This window comes from Bos indicus x Bos taurus, chromosome 22 (genome assembly GCF_003369695.1).
Source record: "Bos indicus x Bos taurus breed Angus x Brahman F1 hybrid chromosome 22, Bos_hybrid_MaternalHap_v2.0, whole genome shotgun sequence".
NCBI lineage: Eukaryota > Metazoa > Chordata > Mammalia > Artiodactyla > Bovidae > Bos > Bos indicus x Bos taurus.
The window spans coordinates 30135875-30158283 of NC_040097.1; the positions used below are offsets into that span (position 1 = coordinate 30135875).

General features: G+C 42.5%; 1 protein-coding gene across 13 annotated transcripts in view; it reads right to left on the minus strand.

Annotated features, from left to right (window-relative positions):
- Nucleotides 1-22409, minus strand: part of FOXP1 (forkhead box P1) — a 627798-nt gene that overhangs the window by 15584 nt on the left and 589805 nt on the right. For 12 of the 13 annotated variants that reach the window (XM_027523924.1, XM_027523929.1, XM_027523928.1 and 9 more), the window contains 5 exons: nt 16173-16256; nt 5418-5619; nt 5234-5313; nt 4533-4634; nt 879-1000 (listed from right to left, as the gene is read on the minus strand). In XM_027523924.1, coding sequence (XP_027379725.1) covers nt 879-1000; nt 4533-4634; nt 5234-5313; nt 5418-5619; nt 16173-16256 — 590 coding nt within the window. The remainder of the gene's footprint in view (nt 1-878; nt 1001-4532; nt 4635-5233; nt 5314-5417; nt 5620-16172; nt 16257-22409) is intronic. The other variant, XM_027523937.1, reaches the window with a different exon arrangement.

The following is a 22409-nucleotide window of genomic DNA, read 5'->3' on the forward strand; positions in this document are numbered from 1 at the left end:
ATACACATTTTAACTCTAAAGAAGAGTTTCCTTTTCACTTGGAGGAATTAGGGGTCACGCAAAAGCACTGAGTTATAGGGGTCCCCGTAAAGCTGCTGAATCAAAAGACAACCCGTATTTGCATTAAAGACGTCAAAAAAGCATTATTCAGGGCGCTGGTGTTCCAAAGGGAAACAAGAGCAATACATGTACAAATCACACGATTTAGTTCCGTTGCAGAAAGCCGTGGCACTGCTACGTGGTGAAATGCAAAACTATTATGGGATGAGTCAACCATGCAAAGCCAAAGCAACAGCAGAAACAAAAAACAAAAGCAAGTAAAGGCTCTTACTGTGCGACAAGCTCGTCAAAGTTTTCATCGGGGCAGTATTTGCGAGGACGGCCTCGTTGAATATGGCGGCCACGTTTAAACTCTTCATCATCAACTGTCCAAAAGGACCCAAACTCATCCTCTACTCTGATAAAGCACTTATGCAGTGAGAGGTTGGTGCGAATGGCACCCTGGGATAGGAGCAGCAGCAAAGGAGATGAAGTGGCAACAAAAGGAGAGAGGCAGGGTTGGGGGCAGAACAGACATCCAATACAGGGAACAGGAAAAAGAAAATAAAATGCAATAAGCATAAGCCAATGGTTTGTGAGGGTTAATATGCATCGCCACCTAAAAGCTACTAGCATGTGATGCAACAGAGACCAGCAAGCAGGGCAGGGGACTGGCGGGCATACAAAACAGGAGGGATGAAATGCTTTTTTGCTTCCCTTCACTGAGACAACGTGAAACCAGGTGTTTGGTCTAACACCGTCTAGCAGCCAAAGCCTCTACGTGACACTGGTTAGCGCGATCCAAGCTAGGCTAAGAAGTTCAAACATGGCGGACGTACCCACTGATCTTTTGTGGCCTTCGTTTTTGGAATTCTACTTCATCCACTGTCCATACTGCCCCTTTAACGTTTTCTACTCGCACAAAACACTTGTGAAGACTAAGATTATGACGCACTGCATTCTGCAGCAAGTATAAAAGAGAGAACATTTTCTATAAGAAAAAGACTCCAAAAACAGCAGTAAATTCAGCCTAACAGCCCACAGTTGTAAACCCATCCCCAAGAGCTGCAGCTCCCACCCCTAGGAGGACCCTCCTGTGCTGAAGGGTGCCTCTTCCAAAAAGAAAAATCAAAATCCAAAGTGATGAGTTAACTGTACTTTGGCATTTTCGCCTAATCTCTGGTAATAGTTAACCAGAAGTATTTTTTAATATGTGTATTAGCCCCCAAACAGGTTTCACAGCCAAAATGTAAAAGTAATGTTAATATGACTTCAAAATCAGGAAACAAGCATAAAACAGTCCCTTTTAAACCCACTCGTCTCTCATACTAAAATATTAGCTCCCAAATATGTTTCACAGCCAAAATAGAAAAGTAATGTTAATATGACTTTAAAATCAGGAAACAAGCTTAAAACTGTCACCTTTAAACTCACTATCTCTCATACAAAAATGGTTTAAGTCATTTTGCTGCTGCTTTTTTATTCTTTGAAGTTTTGGCTTTAACACCTTTGACCCATTTTCTCAGATTTCTTCAGAAGAAATGGACACTGGCTGTTTACCACTGAGAGCACCGCCTCCTGCATCTGACAGGATCAGAGGATGACATGACCCTCACTGGATGAGCATCCATTATCAAGCTATGCCTTACCTTCCCAAATATATAAAAGCTGGCCCTTACTAGGGGTAAGTGCTTTAATTATCAGAGAAAATGCCAAAGGGAACCATGAGTAGAACTCTCAATGGCAATTTGATGGCTTCTATTTACATATAACTTTCTTAGGGTAAAAAGTAAATTCTGGTCACTCCTGAACTGAAACCCTTGACATATGTAACCTACCAAAGGAGGAGCTCAACTGAAGGGTGAAGAGTTTTTAACATCTCACCTTTCCTGAGTTTCAGGAAATTCCACAACCCTTACCAGGTAAAGTACCAAGCACAGCTTCACCTCTTCAGTTCTCCTGGTTGAACTTATTGACACTCAAAACTGGACAGGAGGATGTTTCAAAGAAACCCATGTCATTTACTCCCAACTTTCTTCTTACAGGGAATAAGGGGACAATGGGGGCATAAGAAGACGATACTAATACCACACCTCACATCCCTCCTAAGTCCTTCACTTTATTTCAGCAACACTGCTATCGCTCAAACATTCTGTATTCCTTCCCTTCACCGCTTCCTCTCTCCCTGATCCTTTCCAGGGGCAGATCTTGATCTGTTCTTTGAGAGGTGTTTCCATTTTTGGATAATCACCACTGGTGACTCTGTGAGGAGTCATGCTAAAGAAGGGTGATTTTTCTGGTCTCATTTAGAAGGTAATGAGATAAATTTTATCACATGGCATGATGGAACTGCTCACAGAAAGAAGCCATAGGATAAATACTCAAGGAATTTTTGAGCAATGTCAGCATAATTGGGGTGGGTTCAAGACTTTCAAGTGACTACAAAAGGATACCCCTGAATCAAACAGGTTTGATAGGTTTCTATCAAACAACAATCTCTGGAAAATATTTGGCATTATACTTGGTAGGACATATTTCTCCACATATATATGAGTCTTTAAAAAGCATTTTCTTTTTTATATTGCACAAAGGCAGAGATAACAGTAGACCCTTAGCATTCTTTATCTCCTAGAACAACACTGAAGTGCTTGAAATAAACCCAAGTTTCTTACCAAAAAAAAAAAAAAAAAAATCCAGAGTACATGTATCCAGAGGACACCAAACTGGGAACAGAAAGCAGCATTTCTCCTCATCCTATCATATCTACTGTTTCACAGTAAGTATCAGATGTACAAAACTGAAAAAGCCATGTCTGAAAAACAGGACTGCTCTAGAACTGTCTAAATTGTACAGCCATATAAATTAAGATGTAAGGTCAAAACTTAAGTTTCTGTTTTTGAAGACTGTACATCCAAGCACAAGCAACTGGAAATAGAGAATTTCCCAGAAAAGGTGAGTGAGCTCTTCTCAGTCATCACTTTTACCTGGAATTTTAACTTTTGTGTAAGATCGCAGCACAAATAGGACATGGAGAGAAAAGTGTATGTATTTATGAATCATTAAATACTTCACCTAGGACTGTTTATATGAATGGCATTTTTGCCGGCACTTTACAGAAATGAAAAAGATAAATCTCAAGATTTGAGCCTAAATATCACATTCAACACTGGTAATTATTTTAAAATCTGATCATTTGCTATTTGTAAAAGGGAATTAGAAGAAAATGTCTGCTTCATGTTTATACTTCCTAAATTCTGAAAAGCATTCATAGCTGAAGATTATTTTATATTTTCTCTTCCTCGGGGCAGGCTGAGGAAGAGAAAGGAATATTTTGAACCAAGTTCCTTCAGTGCCCATGTGTCTTAATAGAAAAAAGGTACATTGGGTCATTATTCATAACTCTGTAAGTGTGAAGAATTAATTCTACGGTTATATTCCTTTTGTTTTAAAAATGCTAATTTATGACAAATGTAGTACAGGAAATGTATTTTCCATGTTTGATTTCCTCCCATATAAAGTGAATAAGCAGCAAGGAAAACTTCTAGTTCAAGCAAAGCATGTTTTATTTACACCCTATAACAAACCCCTATCATCTTTATAATAAAACCATGTAAAATATTTGCATTTTAAATATTTCTAAATGTCTTAGAATTGGGGGGTTATAAGAATTCTAGATATTAAATATGCAAAAATAATTAATCTCCAATAGTACCTGCCCCTTTTTCTACAGCAAAAATATTATTAAAACAGAAATTATAGTGAGGAAATCCAAAAATTGCTGAAAGGTTAATCTAATACAATGCAATCAATACTAACATAATCTATACACTAACTGTGGAACTTGGATTGAGGACTGTTGTATGATCACAAGCCTTGCTGGGGGCATCCCACTTGGAGCTATGGATGACTTGTCTAGAGCAAATGGTATCAGTCATTTATTTCATAATTACTTTTCTTCCCCACAGTTAAATGAATATCTGACAGTCTCTTCACTTAAAAAAAAACACACAACTTTTATACATACATACACATACATATATATACATATAGGGTTCTCCTGTAGTAACTTCCATATACTGTGCTGGTGTTTGGGGTGTACAGCCTTCTCCACTTATCTCACATTTACCTCCTCATTCTTCCACATTACTAATGGCTAAAGAAAAAAGTTATCTATGCAGTCTCTGCAGAAATAAATACTGATGGTGGCTAAAGACCTCAAGGCGTGAGGTTTGTGTACACAAGACAACCTCCTTCCCATTCCAACCAGAGAGAGGCAGACAACTTTGGTCCATGTGATGCCAAAGTACGGGAGTCTTCCATCCCAGCATTTTTAACGCCACAGTAATTATTTTCTCAATCCAATATTCCTACAAATTAAGACTCTCTGAATGTATCAAAACAATATTATTGTAACTTACAAGACGTTACCAACAACAAACTCTCCCCTGTAAACGGCAAGATCCAAGACTAAACACACCTGCAACAAAGCTTACCTTCCACGTGGCGGCATTACGTCGGAAGTAAGCAAACATTCGTGTGAACCAGTTATAGATTTCGTTTAGTGTTAGCTGCTTTTCTGGAGATTCGAGAATGGCCTGTGAAGTGAAAGTAACGGAAAAAGATAATTTATGACCAAATCAGCACAACTGTCATTATACAATTTTTGGAAAATAGAAACTAATTGTGATGCTGAGCTAAAGCCTGAGAAAGGTTTCACGAAATGATCTAAGATGAATGGTTCTATTTACCAGTTCAATAGCAAAATTCAAAATGGAATTATCTAATTGTTTTGAGTTTTTATTTCTGTTTCCGTACAGAAATATTAATTTATTAGTCATTCATAAAGCTGAATCAAAGAGAAATGCAAAACATTTCACTAGCTGATTAAAGCTCAGTAATTATTTAGAGCCCAGATTAATTCTAGGGATCAGAGATTACTGTAGCTTGTGATAATTGACTTGCCATCTTTAAACAGGCTCATTTTCACTGTTGTGTGAAATGAATTTCCTAATAATCACATCGTATTGTAATACTTAATCAAAAGCAATTATGTTATATATTGCAGTTTTAAAAAACCTTATAGAAAAGGTTTTAGCATGCTTGCATACTAAACGGTTTTAAATCTACTTCATCAATATATCCCTGTACACATATACCTTCTGATGCAATTTCACAAACTGCATTGTTTACTTACCTGCCTAATTAAAGATGCATATGTAAATGGTGGTCTAACTTCTGCGTTCTTATAAAATTCTTGGTTCTGCGCAATATCTGCTAAATAAGAATCATTGTCCTATTAATTATCACTTTTTACAAACAGGCTGGTCGACAAGCACTGCTGATTACAACTCTATGTGAGGCAAAAATAGAGGATCTACCTGAAGAGATGGGCACGTTGTATTTGTCTGAGTACCGCCTGCGGATGGGGCCCACCGTGTGCATGCTGGTGGTGGTGATGACGGAGGGGCCTTGGGTGGCGGGAGTGATGGGGGCGGTGGGGGTCGTAGGAGTGTGAGGTAAGCTCTGTGGAGAAGCCTCTGACGCAGACTTGGAGAGGGTGACGCTGGACACCAGATTCAGCTGTGAGGAAAGGGAGAATGCTTAGAAGAGCCACCGAGAGCGCACCGAGGCCCAGCGGGAATGACACGGGGAGGCCTGGCCAGCGCTAGGCCTCTACGTAGACGTTTATCACCAGCTGAAACAGGAGGGACTTCCCATGTAAAAGCTGTTTATTAAAATTTCTAGCATCCTTTCCTATGATTCTTTTTATTGTAGTTGTCTTACAGGTACACAGCTAAGTGATTCAGATCCACACACATATCCTTTTTCAGATTCTTTCCACATATAGGTTATTAAATATCTCTTGCAATGTTCTCCTTTCCTATTGCTGAGACAGTTTTTTTTTTTTTTTCGAAGACAGTTAACTAAGTATTTACAGACACAAAAGGGGTTACCTAGCCTGATGAGTGTGAGAAATTCTGGGTCATGATGTTTCTTTAATCACAACTTCACACCCCTCTTTTATAGCCTACTATGCCTGGTAAAGCTGGAAGAGGGAGAGAGAGTCCGTGTAGCCCCAAAGAATACTGATGCTTCAGGAAACACCAGTTGAGATGATACAATGATGATACAATGGTATTGACCTGAGCTCTGTGACAAACCTTTCTGAATTGGGCTAGTACAACAGAGACACTATTTTTACTTACTCTCAATAAAAGTCAAAATTTTATTTAAACAGCCACATGTTGCCAGTGGCTGCACCACACTGGGATAGGCTCACTCAACTCCATGATGAAACTTCAGGGTTGAGAACTACTGCAGAAAGGCCTGGCCCATGACCTATTAAAAAGAGTGGAACCAATCCACTAAACATTCATTTAGCTCCATCAGCTGGCAGAGACTCCTCTTTGAAAGCTTTATGTGTCATCTTCGTTAAACTCTATCCAATACAGGATTGGAATCTGTTCATTTAAAACAAACATGGCATAGGAGAGATCTGGAACTATAAAAAATAAAATCTCATTTTTTTCCTTCTAATTTCAAATGTGTAGTAACAAAATGGAGTAATCTAGTGCTTCAAGTAAAGAAATACCTACTAGTTATTTGCAGTAGCATGGGGGAAGACGAACGAGTCCTGTTTTGGGGCTTCCTTCCTATTACCTGTTTTGCCTTTGCCTTGAAGTGTTTCTCTTAAAAACACTGGAAATATAAGCCTATCCTCCCCCCACCCTTCAAAAATCTGCTTGCTACTGAAACACTGTATCTGGCTCCACGGAAGAACTTGGTTGTTTTCGACACAGTTCTTGCAGTTTACCCAGAAGTGCTCTCTCAGAAACCTGCTGCTTCTGCTGCTAAGTCGCTTCAGTCGTGTCCCACTCTGCGTGACCCCATAGACGGCTGCCCATCAGGCTCCCCCGTCCCTGGGATTCTCCAGGCAAGAACACTGGAGTGGGTTGCCATTTCCTTCTCCAATGCATGAAGGTGAAAAGAGAAAGTGAAGTCGCTCAGTCGTGTCTGACTCTTAGGGACCCCATGGACTGCAGCCTACCAGGCTCCTCCATCCATGGGATTTTCCAGGCAGAAACCTGCAGCTACCTCCAATCCAAAAGAGCTTAGCAGAGCAGGATTACTTGGTATCAAAGTGGAGCAGGAGCCTGTGGTCCTCATTCCCACCCACCATGTCCTTGCCTGCCTGTGGAGAAGCCTTAGCCAAGGAATAAGCTTGATCAGAGAAGTGAGAACACGCAGAAGAAACACAGGAAAACAGAGGAGACCCGATAGTAATACTGCAGCCACGAGGCACAGTCACAGACCTTTAGTCCCTCCTCAGGGGCTATGGATAATATTCTGAGCCACGTCCTGCAAGCTGTTTTGCAGATACTGAAATCCCCACCAGGCAAGAGAAGTTAACTACATGATGGCCAGAATGTAGCCATGACAGAAGCTGCCACAGTCCCAGGAAATGGCCTCAAGGAAATGGGAACTGACCGACCCTGGAAATGAAGATTAACTACTGAAAACAATCAAGATGATGCTGGGCAGACCACCGATGACCAACTTCAAGATGACTGTCAGAGCTGACTGCGCTGTTTCTGCATGTAGCCCCCTCTGTCTGTCTATAAAAGCTCTTGCCCCCTGATTATCAGCGGAGGGAGTTGGCCTTTGGACAGGCGCCTCCCCCCACTCCCCGTTGCTGACATCCAAAATAAAGCAAGCTTTCCTTTCCACCCACTTGGCCAATTTACCGGCTTTTGAGTGGTGAGCAGCTAGACCTGGGTTCACTAACAGTATGAAAATCTGCCTGAAACCAAATTTTGAATCACTTAACAAATTAAGTCTGTTTCACCACTGCAAGAGTCCTAAATCCAAAGCATTATTTGTAGAAACTATTAAAAATTAGATTCCTCTGAGATCTAATCAAAAAAAGATAAAAACAGAGGTCCAATTTGTTAGGAAGACTCAACCTTTCTCATGTCCTAGTAGTGAGAAATGTCAAATACTGTTGAGGAAATACTGACAGAAAAAGATAAACATGGTGCTGGAAACTGAATACTGGGTGAGGCTTTGGGTTGGGTTTTCCTTTTTATTTCTCCCTTGAAATGCTGACTCAGCCAACATCAGACACACTCCTCCCAGCTCCACCCAATTCCTACCCCAGGCTCCCTGCTACCTGATAAGAGCAAGCTATGGAGATGGCACCATCCTTAGGAATCCCCCGGTAAGCTGGGCAGACGCTGGGAGCTCTTTTTCACCAATGCTGGCAACTTCAGGACACACATTTGCAGAGCAAGTGCTAAAGTCTTGCAGAGCACTTACAGGATGGAACTGATCTGGGGGTCACGGGGGAAGGCAGGGGCAACCACCTCTTCACCTTGGGCCCTACTCACTGACCAAGCAGAGAAACAGTATATCTAAACATCCAACAGCCCAAGCAGCTGGTCTAATGCTCATGAATACACAACTTGTAAAAAGCAGATGCTGTCAGGCCTAAGAGTACCTGAATGCCCAGGAAAGTCATGGGCGCCCTCTGCAAACACAATGTGGTAAGCCCCTTGCCACTGCCTGGCTTCACTGAAGTTCTCACGCCATCACGGATACTTGAGATGCTGCACTAATATTTTACAGAGAAGCAGACAGGGTCTCATCAGAGATTAAATAACTTGCCCATATTCACAATCCGGACTCAAAATCGAATACACACTTGTGATTCTAGGCCCTCTGTATAATATTCTCCTTCTGCCCAGATAATGGGAAAAATAAACACGAATCAGGTTCCTTTTTCAACATGCTCATTTTTGGAAAGGACCTGGGGATTAGCTTTTATCCTGCTTATGAATGGCATTCAATAAATATTTCCGAGCAGACGACGGCAATGGAAACTGCAATGACCAAAACAGGAAGAGAGCAGGCGACTGCTGCCCTTGGAGGGCTTACCATCAAACGCAGACACTGACGAAGGGAAAACAGGCATCACAATCATAAAACAATTCCGAGAACCCACTCTGCTTTCTGGCTTCTTGGCTGAAGAACATTACCCTAAACACCACAGTGCTCTTTAAAAGGTAATGAAAATGATAATATAAATACAATGTCCTCAAGAAATATGCATGGTCCTTTCCAGTTCTGTGAGGAAGATCATCAAGTCCACTGGGTTCTAGCTCACTGCCAAAAGCCCAAACTCACAGAAACATTCAGCAAGTGCAGGCCCATCTTTTGGGAGCTCACCTACAAGAACAGACAAGCCCCACAATATGGGTACGAAGTCATAAAACGTGAAAAGAATGTCATTCTTGCAGCTCTGGCAAAGGTCTTAAGACTTGGACCGTTTCTACCCCAAAAGCAACAGTAAAACAGAAAATCCCTCCCGGTTAGCACAATCCCTGACAACAGAGAGGCAGCTGAATTTTCTGGAGACTGTGAAACACAGGTAACCAGGGGAAATCAACACCAAGCCAGGAGAGAGCAGAGAGGGGATTTTTACCAGGCTTGACAAATGACACCGTGATTCACACCCACCGCTGGGCTGTCTCTAATAAGCCACAGAGGAAGCAGCCAATCTCGGCTAATTACCAGATAAAAATATATTGTAAGGACCCTCATTAGGAGACGTGGATGGAGGTGATCTAATGATTAAATGCTGCAATCGACTGACCCACCATCAATGCACACTAGTGCAAGATGTCACGGGAATATTTTGTAGAAACAGTGATTTTATTTCGAGGAGGGGAGGCAGTAATATTTGTAATGATGGCTATGAGGTAAACTAATTAAAAGACAGTTCGGAGAGGAAGAGGGTGGCTGAGAGCAGCTGTGGCTGTTCCAGAACCAAGTGCCAAGTCTCCATAGAGGAACTGCAGTCAAGTGGAAAATTTCTGCCTGACCTCTGCCCTTGCTATTAATTTGCAGGGAAACTAATGACACATATACATATTCCCACAAAATTGTTCTAATTGCTAATTTGCCAAAGGAGCCCTGATTCCAAATTAAACACGACTGTAGCCTGTGAGGGAAGGAAGAACAAAAAGCTGTAAACTCCAAATAGAGGGGGCTTCGCCTCGTGAAATCATTTGAAGGCTGAACCAACAAGTTAATGAAATGTCAACCTTGTCAAGTGTGATCGAAGTTTCTTAACTTTTAAACTCCGGCTGCATGATCACATGCTGGTCTCGAGGAGAAACCATCTCTGGGGAGGAAGGTCACTAGGGGGTGAGAAGATGGAGCTGGGGGAACGTTTCAAGACAGGTTCTGTGTTCAAACCAAACCTGCTCTTTTAATTAAGGTCTCTCTGAAAAAAAGGGGACCCCTCCACCAACCCCCCCCCCAAATTAATTACAGACTTAGAAGAGCAAACTGGGAACAGTGAGAGATGTGCTGTAGTCTTGAAAGATTCATCTGAATTGTAAACTACTAAAGCTTAAAACATTCATCAATTAAAAATGAACGCACAAGTGCTTCATTCCGACTGTAGCTCAGGTTGGAAGACAGAATTTTTTCTTGGGGCCTAGAGCAGGAAGGGATGGGACTGGGAGGGTTTCTTTTCCTATTTTTCAGATTGTGTTCATTTTCTATTTAAAAAGAAGTTGCTATGTTTAGAAAAGTTAGTAACTCTGATATTTTCTACATGGCGAGTTTCCATCATGTGATGATTTCGGCAAAGATAATCTCTGAAACGCCAGCCAAAAGCTGAATTCTTATGTCACTTCAGATTGCCATAGGGTTTTTTATTTTATTTTTTAATTTCTGTCCACTCTCAACTCTCGGTTTTTCTCCCAGGACAGTTCCAGGGGGACTCTCCTAGAAATCTTACCCATCCAAACAACTGGAACCGCATCAGCTGCCCAATACTCAATATTCTGCTGAGCCCCTCTGTGAAAGAAAGATTTATCTTTTCGTTTTTAAACAGTAACCTCTGCTCTGTCTTTAGAAGACGGTGAGTCACTCCCATTTTTTAAAAAATCAACGCACTGCTGAAGTAAACCCAGGACAGAAACAGACTTGTCGTAAGGATTCCCATCAGAATTCCTGTGTGTTTTTGTTTGTGTTCCTGCCTTGTTTCAGAACAGATTCTGAGAACAAAAGGCAAACCTGAAACCCAGACTCTGAGGGACCCGCTGCTCAGTAGGGACTCTTGTGCCCACTCGTTTTTTTGTTGCTGGTTTGACTGACCTGAGCAGGTGAATTCTAGACACGAATCCCTTGCGGTCAGAGATGGCCCTTCTGAAGATGGAGGAACCAGAGGGATGTTCCCAGACCGCGGGGCGGGGTAGGTGGGTGTTGCTGGGCAGGGGGTGACCTTGAGCACAACTCCATCCGCACACCACCGGAGATCTGGGCCCGTCTAGGACAGTGACTGAGAAGGCGATCGCCACTGACACCGAACCTCAGCACGGGGGCTTCACGAGAAACCATATGTAAACATTGCTTGTTTTTGCAAATCTCTTTTTATGACAGCCTCAAATTACTTCTCCAACTCAACAGCCAGGCTGCAGCCAATAGCCCACAGGATCATCCATTTCATTAAGAGTTAAAGGACCCCCCCTCCACTTCTGGGGGGCTGGTGGGGGACACACACAGTTTTTATAGTAGCTAAGAACTACTTCCAAACAGTCCTAATTGCTATGGTTGGAGGAAAAGAGACTGTGTACAAAGGAAAATCTAATACTGCCTTTCGCTTCAAATAGCCAAGTTCCTGTGTTTTATAACATTTTCAGAAAGGAGATTCTACCTACACTGTAGTTACTTGCCCACCAAACCTGAAGGAATGTGGTTTCACCAGGGTTGGGAGCTGTTCTCTGGAGGGTAGGAATACCCTAAAGCTAAACCTACCTCTCATGTTCTCAAGATTATAAAATATGATTTACAGTATCTTCCCGACATTACGATAGTGAAAAAGTCTTTTTCAAAACTCCTTAACAACTTAATCAAGTATTAATACAGACATGCTTCTCAGGGGTAGTGGTGGTTATTGTTTTATCCTCTGAGTGCGGCCTCCCTCCAAAGAAACATCTCAGGAAATTCTCCATGGAGAATTCGCCCTCAAGCAACCCATGGTGCTGTTTAGCTCGAGAACATTACTGGTACTGCGTTGGGAACAAAAGAATATCACTCTCATTAGGACAGTTTACGATGCCTTGATTTTTCACTTGTGCTCCTCTGAACTTGGAAAAGAGATGAATCTTTGGAAACGCAGCCTACAACACTCGTGGCCATTCTGACGACGTGACAGGTCCAGCTTTAACCACTGTGTAACTCCCGTGCTAGAATCTGCAGCTGCTCTGGTAAACGTGGCCCAGCCTTAGTAACATTAAAAGCTTACAAATAACATTACAAATCAAAAGCTTCTTTTGGCTGACATCGGCTACTCTTTGCCTTCCTCCACTCTGATCTTCATCACAGACTTTCCTCTCCCAGTTCCCTTTCTCAAACACCTGCACCTATCTTAACCCTCGGCAGGAAGCATGAACGCGGATTTCCTTCTCCTTCCCATTCCTCTTTTACGTCGCATCTCAGATGGCATTGGTGCCACGAGTCTTCCTCTCTCCCACTGCCAGGGACGGTGGTCACACAGTCACGTGGAGCGCAGCTCTCCCACAAGACACACTCGAGGGCGGCACGGTCCGTCCTATTCTCCTACCCTGTGTTTCCCAGTCGCACGTTCCACAAATATTCACTGATGCAATTACTTTGATTTTAAATTCAGAAATTCTCTTTACAAAAACACCGCGCACTGCAATTTGAGTCCTGGGTATGATTACAAAAGGAGAGGTTTTTCTCCTTTTAGAAGACTTTCAAGCAAGCAGGGAGAGACGCTACAGGAGGCACCTGTGGGACAGGACGCCCGTGAACCCCTGTTCAGCTCACCTAGATGCTTCCCAGGGTGAGGGGTCGAGGTCAGACCCACGTCTGAAAACTTGGGACTCTCCCCAGATGAGAATATCCTCTGACAAGCCAAATGGGAACATGAGTTCCACAACAGGATCCAGCAAACACGTCTAGGGGCTGATGTCAGAACAATCCAAGAAGGTTTTGGCAGTTTCTGTGATGCAGTGAAATGGGAACTGGCTGGATGACTGGACACAGCAAACGACACTTACCACCCAAATGGCATTTAGTGAAAAGCAACGTTTACAGCAAAGCATTCTATCACTTAGTGACTAAGGATTTTAAAATAAACACCAAGTTCCTTTTAAACAGAAATGGAAAAAAGAAAAAAACTTCACAAACTTCCTGGCAAGACTCTAACATGAGCGTCCCCAGCAAGGGTTAGATCTGAATCCCAGGAACTGCTTCTTTCAAATCAGAGTCTAGGAGGATGTGCGTCTGAACATACACTGTGCATTCTATTATTTTGGGAGGAATAAATTAATTACAGGCAAAGGGGAGTCTTTTACACCTTAGAACTGATCAGATAACTCTATATCCCTAAAGTTGAAAGAATTGAGGGTTTGCTCTATGCCTGTGCCCCCTCCCCTTTTTACAGCAAGGAAGTAAAAATGTGTGCAAAACACTACATGTCTACCTTTTATAATTAATTTCCCAATGCCTCACCTATACATATTTTAATAATTCCTGATTTATAAGATGGTATCTATAATAAAATTTTCTATTTTCAAATAAATGAAAAGAAGGCAGGTTCTCTCTGGCAACAGAGTGTCACACAATATCTGCTTGTCAGGCACCAATTTTTACTTCTTACATGTAAGTTAAAGGATAAGGGATTTATAATGCTGCCTGTGAAAGGAACCACTTTTCACACACAAATGTGATCTTTTTTTTTCTTCCAAAGGGTAATACAACAGTACATTTACATAAACTAATCCAAACAATCTATGTATTTGACAATGGCAAACCTCACACAGGCGGCCTATTGTTGGTTTACATCTTGGAGTTCTTTATATTGGCTTGTAGCACTGCTCTAGCTGTCAAAGGTTTGACTTGGACTCCAAATAAATGGTTATAGAAGTGCTGTGCAGCGATATTGGACTTCTTTGCAAAAGAAAACCTGCTGTGTATGAATTCAAAAGCTATTAATTTTTCAGTCAAAAATATTCGTGCCTATTTCTTTTAATAAAGAAATACTGTGCTGAGCTACTAAGAGATAATGTTGACTAGTCGTAAAGAATTTTCAATAGAGCAGTTAAAAATAAATTTAGTAGGAGGTCCCCTTCCAAGTTATAATTTTCTAGCATGTAAAACACTTTTTTAAATACTAATGAAGACAAACCTTCCTGCCCTGTATGTTTCCGCCAGGACAGCTCTTCCCTGTTCACTGGCTGCTTAACATGGGTCCTCATGGAGAATCCCAAGGGTCCCTTCTGTGGCCTCTGGAAGCTTATGTATATGGCGCTCCAGGCCTGCACCCAGCCCCATGATGGCTCGTGGAGTGCCCCGTAGGGCGTCTCGATTCCTTTTCTGCTTTCATCCCCCCTCCTCTCACCAAGAAGCCTCATGATCCTAAACGAGTCCATTCCTAGAGTGCTGAGTCCACACATTATTCTAATCCTCATATTTAATATCTAACCTCATATTACTGTTTTTAATTCATGGAGTAAGTCATCTCATTCTCTCCCTTGTCGCTGGGTTTAGAGACACAAACCCTTTATCCTGGAGAAAACCATTTCCCTAATGAATGGAAACCATCTGAAGGATGTCCAGAGAGTTCCAAGATGATCAGCTCCCCTTGCCACCAGCTCAAACCACTGAAGAACTCAGTGGGATCATGCAAGGATCTTACCAATTTGTTTTAGCAGGGTTCACATTATTCTAGGAGCTTCATTAAAAGAAGGGGTTGATAGGAATAGCACCTAGAGCAGGGTTGACTAATGACTCCACAGTACTAAAAGGCCTTACTCTTTCTTTCGGGTGGCCTACACGTTTGGTCCTACAGCCATTTACTGCAAAATACATGGAAACCAAGGGCTCTTTCCTAGTAAAAATGGATGTGCAAAGTGTTTAATGATTTTATGTCCTATATCTCAGTAATGTGTTCTGTTTCAGACATTAATTTTGTCTGCCAACTGCATCTTGGCAGGCTACCATATTTGCTGGGTTAATAGTCTGACTCTGTTTTATTTCTATCACCATAAATCATACATATATGGTGTATGTTTGCTTTATTTATAGAAAAAAACCAGTCAAAACAGATAAACCAATACTTTGCCATTACACTGCATCATTGCATATTGATTAAAATTGCTGGTACTAACTATAGATTGTCAACGCTCAATTAATTTTCACACAGTGACTCCAAGCAAAATCAAATAAAAGCAGTGTACCCTTAAATTTTACAAATCTTAAAAATCAAGAAGCAAAGCACTCTCTCCATTGTGAAAAATTAGTTCAAGCAACTAGATATTGAGAACTGTATAAGTATATGAGAAACATAACTGAAAACCATCAAGGTACAACAGGGAGTGAGGCCCAAGACAGGATCTGGGGTCCAACAGCACCCTTCCACTTGGACACTGTCTGTGCTTGAACGACACTTTTCAAGGTCAAAGAAAAGGAAATAAGGCAAGTAGTAAGAGATTCCTGGAAGTGAGATGTAATTTCAGGGTACCACGTTTGATCTCACTTTGAAGAAGCCATTTTCACTTCCATCTCTAGTAACCATTAGATGTTCTCCGGTACTTACAGCCTCTAACTCTTTTAACATTTCCTCCTCCTTTCCTCTCAGACTGGACTGGACCACCCCTCAGCCCTTTTCTCATACCCACTGTCTCTTGGCTAGACCATGCCAACATACATTTTTTTCTTCTGCCTTCCTGGTCTGCCAGTCCTCTCTCTGTGTTTCCACCAATGAGAAATCAGAAAGATTGCTTTTTGTTCTGTTTTTGTTTTTTCCTTCCAAAGAGCTGTCATAGAATGTTTTAGTATATTGGGGTAGCATCACTCATCTGTCCCAAAGAAGAGCTGATTGTGGGGTCTCGTGGCTGAGGACTGTGCCTGAATCATCCCGTATTATCTCCCTAAATGCCCAGCACACTGCGCTGTTCATGAAAGGTAACCAGAACCAGATGGAACTTAAGTCTTTCAATATTCAAAGCTGCCAGACTAGGGATCCTCCTTCCTTGCGGAAGGGAAGCAGAGAAGAAATAGTGTCAGGTACCCCCTGGATGTCACGCAGTACTTACGGGCTGAGGGGCAGTTTTGGGTTCTGTAGACTTCACGTGCAGGTGGGTCATCATGGCTTGCAGGCGCTCTTTGTCTTTTGCAAGCTGGTAGGGAGAAAAAATGCTCTGTTATTTCTTTGAATACAGATGCAATTACTCTTTAAATACCCCAAAATGATACATACCCCCTGGCATACCCCCTGCATCACTGCTTAATCGGTTTGAAATTTATACGACCACTGCCAAACTCCGAGGTACTGGAGGTGTCGGTGTGTGATTTCTCAACACAAGATGCATGAGCCTTTAACTGGGAAGTCCTAGACCTACTGGCACCAAGGAGTCCCATGTAACACAGACAGCTACAAGACAAAACCGTGAATCACGCCTATTAACCAACCTGATTCATGAGGAAGCCAAAGGAAAATGAGCTAGGGAACTGAAAACTCGTAAATTCATCTGTTGTGGTTGTGGAGAAACTCCTAGACACACAGATACACTTATGCAAAATTAACTCCATCTTTCTTTACAAGTAGACAGAGAGGCAGACAGTCCAGGCAAGCAATTTTAACAGGGCAGGCAGATAGCTACAAGGGGGGACAAGTCCCCTTTTCCAAATAAATGTACAGAGTGTTTACTCATTCACGGACTCAGTATCTGAGTACCTACTATGTGCCAGTCACATTGTGACAAAAATTCAAGTCTCCTCCTTCTAGAAAACATTCTCTTCTGAAGGTACATGAGTTCCTAACTGCATGTACATAGTAGGGACTCAGATGCTATTTGTTAACAGGCTGCTTTCTTATGCTGGCCCTGGACTGTCTCCTACACAAGGGTGTCTTCAACAGTTCAAGACACTTGAGCATAGGGGACATAATGATGACTGTAGAAGAGATAGGAAATGTATCCCCCCAAAGATACCGGTTTAGTTAAGAGAAAAGCTGCGGAATTTGGGGGAAATTCCACAGAAGAGATTAATATGAGACGGGAGAGGGAGGGAGGAGGGGAGGAAGAAGGAGGAGAGGAATGGATGGAAAAAAATCTCAGTTCAGGACGTTTACAGACGATTTGTCCAAAATAGTGCCTTAGAATTGGGAAGGGACTCTGTCCTTCCATGTCACATAATTAACATTAAATCTTTAAAATATCAATTAATTTTTTGTAAGTCTAAAATTATTTCCCCCCACCCTCAAATCAAGTAAGACTCACTTTTTAAAATCGAAGTGCATTTTAAGGGAGGAGGATGTTTCAAGAATTGGGGGAAGGCAGAGAAAAGGGAAAAAGTAGAAAAACAAGAAGGAAAAAGCTTTCAACTTATCCTAACTCGATGACTCAGTCTCAAGCCATATCACATTTGATTTTTTTTTTTTTTTTCCTTTTCATTCCCTTGTGGTGTGGTTCGGGGAGGAATAAATTAAGAAGTGGGGGTAGGGGTGGGGAAGCCTTACAGTGTTAGCATTTATCTTTCAACAAACAGGAAATGAAAATGATACCATATTAGGAGCCACTTTATGTTCCTCAGTCAGTTATTGAACAGCCAAACTAAAAGATGCTCAGAACACATAATGCTAAAGGAATTCAGTTTTCCAAAGTGGCTCGGTTAGAACAATTAAAATGTTAGCAATGGCATTTTTCTACAGTTATTTGTTTTTTATGTAAGTGTTCTAAGTTCTTCAATGTTACAACTAAAACATTTTTAGATTAAGAAAAATGGTTTGTTTTAAAATTATCGTGGGACAGAGGAATGGAGGCATCTCTGTTATTCTTTTCAAAAACAAGTAGTCATCTGTGGTGCTAAATGCTACAAATTTAAGGGTGGGAGGCAATATTTACTGAAGAGTCTGATGAATATTAATCGTGACTTAATTTAGGGGTAAACATTGTTGATGGAACAATTACAAAGACCAAGTAGAAGGAAGTCCAAATTCCCAGCATCAAAAGAAACCATTACCTCTATGTTCCGTCCAAATGTCTACCAGGCTGACCTTTTATTGGTCAAAAGTGGTACCACCACATGGCAAACATACACGGAGAATCTGTGCACCCAGACACCTCCACAACCCTGGTGCTTTGCTGCTGGAGGGAATCTTTTTTCTTCATAAGAATATCACTTAGATTTATCTTTCATTTTGAGAATTACCCAGGTTCCTTATTTTGCCTCAACCTCAAGTCTACTACCCTAACTCTGCTTCCCTATAGAAGACAGGCAAGGTTACAGAAAGAGGCAAAACACATTTGTGTTTGTGTTTGTTAGCGCAAACTAGCATGTCATATATAGTCTTGGGAAGGGCTTTGGATTTTTATCATTGATAACAGTTCTAATACAAACTTTTGACAACTGAAAGAAAAAAATCTCACCAAATTCACTTTTTATTTTTATGCAAAAATGGCTACAAATTACACCTAGTGAAATCAGCTCCTCTCTCTACAGTAGCTGTCTTGCATTTACAATACTCACTGGTCCTTCAAACAGCTTGCTTATGCCATCATTCCATGAGCTCAACACCCCCATCAATTTTCACAGCATCCCTTCTTTGTTAAAATATGGGAATACAAACATTTAATATTAGCAAATATAGTCTAGCATTCCCTTATCAACTGACTCCCATGACAGGCAAAGAAAAGGATGGAAAATTCAGTCCAAAGGTCACCTAAAAATCTGGCTGACAGATTTATACAACCTTTTATGTTGTAGTATGAAAAAAGAATTACTCTCTCGGAGCTTTCCTGGTGGGTACAGGAGGAGTATTTAGCTTAAAAGGAATGACAACAGGCCAACAGTAAGGGGAGCTGCATGTGCAATGTCTGTTTAAATTAGTAACCTGGTGCACCAATCCTGCAGAATGACTACAGAGTCAAAAATGGGTTAAAAAGGACGTGGGCTAACAGACTTCGAAGGATTCGAATCCTGGCTCTGAGACGCTGAGCACATTATGTAACCTTTTCAAGCTTTTCACTTCTCCTTCTAAATATGGAATAATAATCTCTGAACTTTGAAGGGTTGTTTTGAGGATTAAATAAATTCTTGCACATAACAAGCTTAGCACAGAGCCTAGCACTTCATGAATGCTCAAAAATTTTTTTTTTTTTTAAGTAAAGTTAAATCAGTCTAGTCTATCTAGACTTCTACTGACTAAGTAGACATTTGGAAATTGGATCAACATAACAGAGGTTCGATGGAGTTTGCAGCTGGGCGAACTGGGAAGAGAATTTTGACATTTTAAAGAAGGGAACAGGAAGCTAGGAAAGATGACGCTCATTTCTCATGGATTTATTCCCTTGGTTCTCACTTTTATCTGTCCCTTGTCCTAAAGAAATGTTTTTTCTCCCCTTGACTAATACGGGTCACCCCCTCTTCTATTCCCCATGGCCTCAAGTCAGCCTTCAGATCGCCAACACTGGCCAAGAGTATAACAGGGGTATCACTCCATAACTGCTGAAGGCCAGGGGGCCCCATGCACCATCTTCAAAGGTAAAAGCTAAGAAGATTACACTCATTCTTTTAGCAGAGAAAAGGCAACGTGGGCTGAAGTTCATTGAACACAATCATATTCTACACTCTCAGGAGGACTAATCATTTTAAGACCAATTTGGCGGTTCTCACTCATGAGAAAAGAATTCTTCCAAAAAAAGTGAAGGATTTGGGAGACAGAAAAAACACTAGAATTACAGAGGATGGAGCGAGGAAGGGGCCAGGCCACTCATTCTGTTTCACAGGCTGTTGAGGCTACTCCAAGGCCTCTGGTTCTCATGCCGTGTTTCAGAGTTGGGGGGAAACTGAGGTTCATGGGGAGAACTTAACCTGAGGCCGTGGAGCTAGGAAGGAACAACAGTAAGACTAGAACCCAGGTGACATGATGCTTGGTCTGACGTTCCCAAATGGGTGGTCCCTGGCATCACCTGGCACACCAACTGAGAACCCAGATCTTTGCCTCCCTCCCGTCTCCTACCCTGACCTACGCAGGCAGAACCTGGGGTGTGTGTATGCGTGCGCACACACGGGTGCACAATGTTAGCCACACACAGGTTACAAAGAAGCAAGCCTCGATTAGTTGACTGAGGTCCCCAGTTTCAGGGACTGGGATCTGACCTAATCTTGTCCAGTTCTCCAGGGGAGGGATGCAGGAGTAAACGCTTCTAATAAAGACACCAAGGGTCCACGTTTAATGAGGTGCGTTGGGGAAACACCACTCTCTTCTATGAACTGTGTGTGCCTTAGCAGGAGCGTGCTCCATACCCTCAGCCACTGGAACACACTGACAGTCCCAACAAAACTGATGGAGGCAGAATGGATCTTGCTACCTGGTCTCTTAAGAGCATATTATCAAAAAGAGGATAATAAGTTAAAAAAAAAAGGGGGGGGGGGAGGGCAGCAACTGGAAGGAGGAGAAATTAAATTTTTCTACCAAACTGAGTATTTACCAAATAGCTATCTTCCAGCCACTCTATCGAGCGGTGGTCATTCACAGACCTTCACAACTCGGCCTTGAAGGCCAACTTGGGCTCTCAGCGGGTAGGCAACCTACGGCTCATTTCACCCCAATTGAAGAATTTCCCAACTTTTATTGTATTCTGTCACCATCTTAACATTCCTCACGTGTTATTATTAAAGACTCTCTTGACATTTCAAGCAGACGCACTCGGATACTCTGTCATAGTCTAGGAATTCTAATGCTCCCCGAGTAAAGCAGGATTTTAAATTATGAAAAAGAATCGTCTTGGTTTTCCAAGGGGAGACGAGGAAGGGAGACACGCAGAGACCCTCCCTCCTTTTCCTCGGCCCCTGTCAGAGCAGTGGTGCCACGAAGCTCTGATGCTGTTAGCATCTCTCTGTTCCCACCACCCTTCGAGCTTGTTCAGAGAGTCAGGATGCTGGGGAGTCCCAGTTGTGAGGCGCTGTCCTGAGTACCGCTTCAAAGGGGGTTAGAAAGGCCCAAAGGGCATCAGAGACAGGTAACATACGGGCCAACGTCCCGGAAGTTGGTGTGATCACAAACAGCCCTGCTGACGGCGGAGGGATCACATGAGTCCCCACGGTGGCGCGTCTGTGTGAGGCTGATTGTCTCCCTCCGCTGTTGCAGCCTGTGCACTCCCTTCCCTGCTGACATTTTCTTGGAGCGCACAGTTCCTGGGGTGGATGGATTTGGACACCTTCCACGTGGGCCCAGCATCACCGAGCTCCAGCCCAGGCTCCGCCTACCACGAACTTCTCGGGGAGAAAGCTCCTTGAGGCAGAGGAGAGCGCGGCCCCACTGGCCGTGTTTCCAAACCCTTGATCTGCAAAAGGCCTGGGTGTATGCAGAGAACCTGGCGGGGTGGAGCGAAGTTAAAACCTACTACTTCAAAATGTCTCTCTGGCATGCAGATTATTATTTTGAGCTTAAAAGAATCATGGCCCCAAAGACTCGGAAACTCTGACCTTCCTTTGCCTGAAAGAATTGCAAGGGCCTGTCAGAACAGAGCTAGCACTAGCGGATCTGCACAGAGTACAGGCCAGGAGGTGGGGGGTGGGCAACTCTGCAGGGCCCTGAGGTCAGAGTCCACTCTGCGCCCCACTGTCTCTCTGTGGTCACAGAATATTTATTTACTGACTTTTCCATTCCCCTGTGAACTGCCCTTCTCCCCTTTGAATTTCCAAAGCCCTATTCCCAACACCCTCTTTTGTCTTTAGCTGAAGATGGTATTCACCGCGAGGGTTTGGACCATTCTGATAGGTGACTCAGTTTTCCTGGGTCTCTCCCATGTATACCATCTTGCTAAACTTTTGCTTGATTTTCTCACTTTCTCTCCTATCAACTGAATTCTTAGACCAGGCAGAAGAACTTAAAAGGGTAGAGGAAAGTGTTCTCCTCCCTAACAGAGCCCTGATGACCCCGGGTACAAAGCCATCCAACAGCACTGAGCAAGAAAGGAAGACAGATGCCCATCACCTTTGAACAAGTTAGATCTTCTACACCTCAGTTTCTTCATCTTTGGGGGGCCGGGGGGCATTATGCTGACTCTCAGAGGACGATCACCATCCACTTAGAAACACCTTCTCAAACAGCAAGAAGAAATATTACATTGAACATGCTCATTAAGTGTGAGACACATACTGACTAGAGTCTCCCTTTAAAACATGACCCTTGGGGTGAAAGAAACACGGTTTTGAATTGGGGGCTGTGGGGATTCAACGAACCTGAGGGTAAATTCACTAGGACAGCGTCTTGGCTATAGAGTAGGGGCTTGATAAACATTCTTTCAAATGGTTTTCGAGCTCCT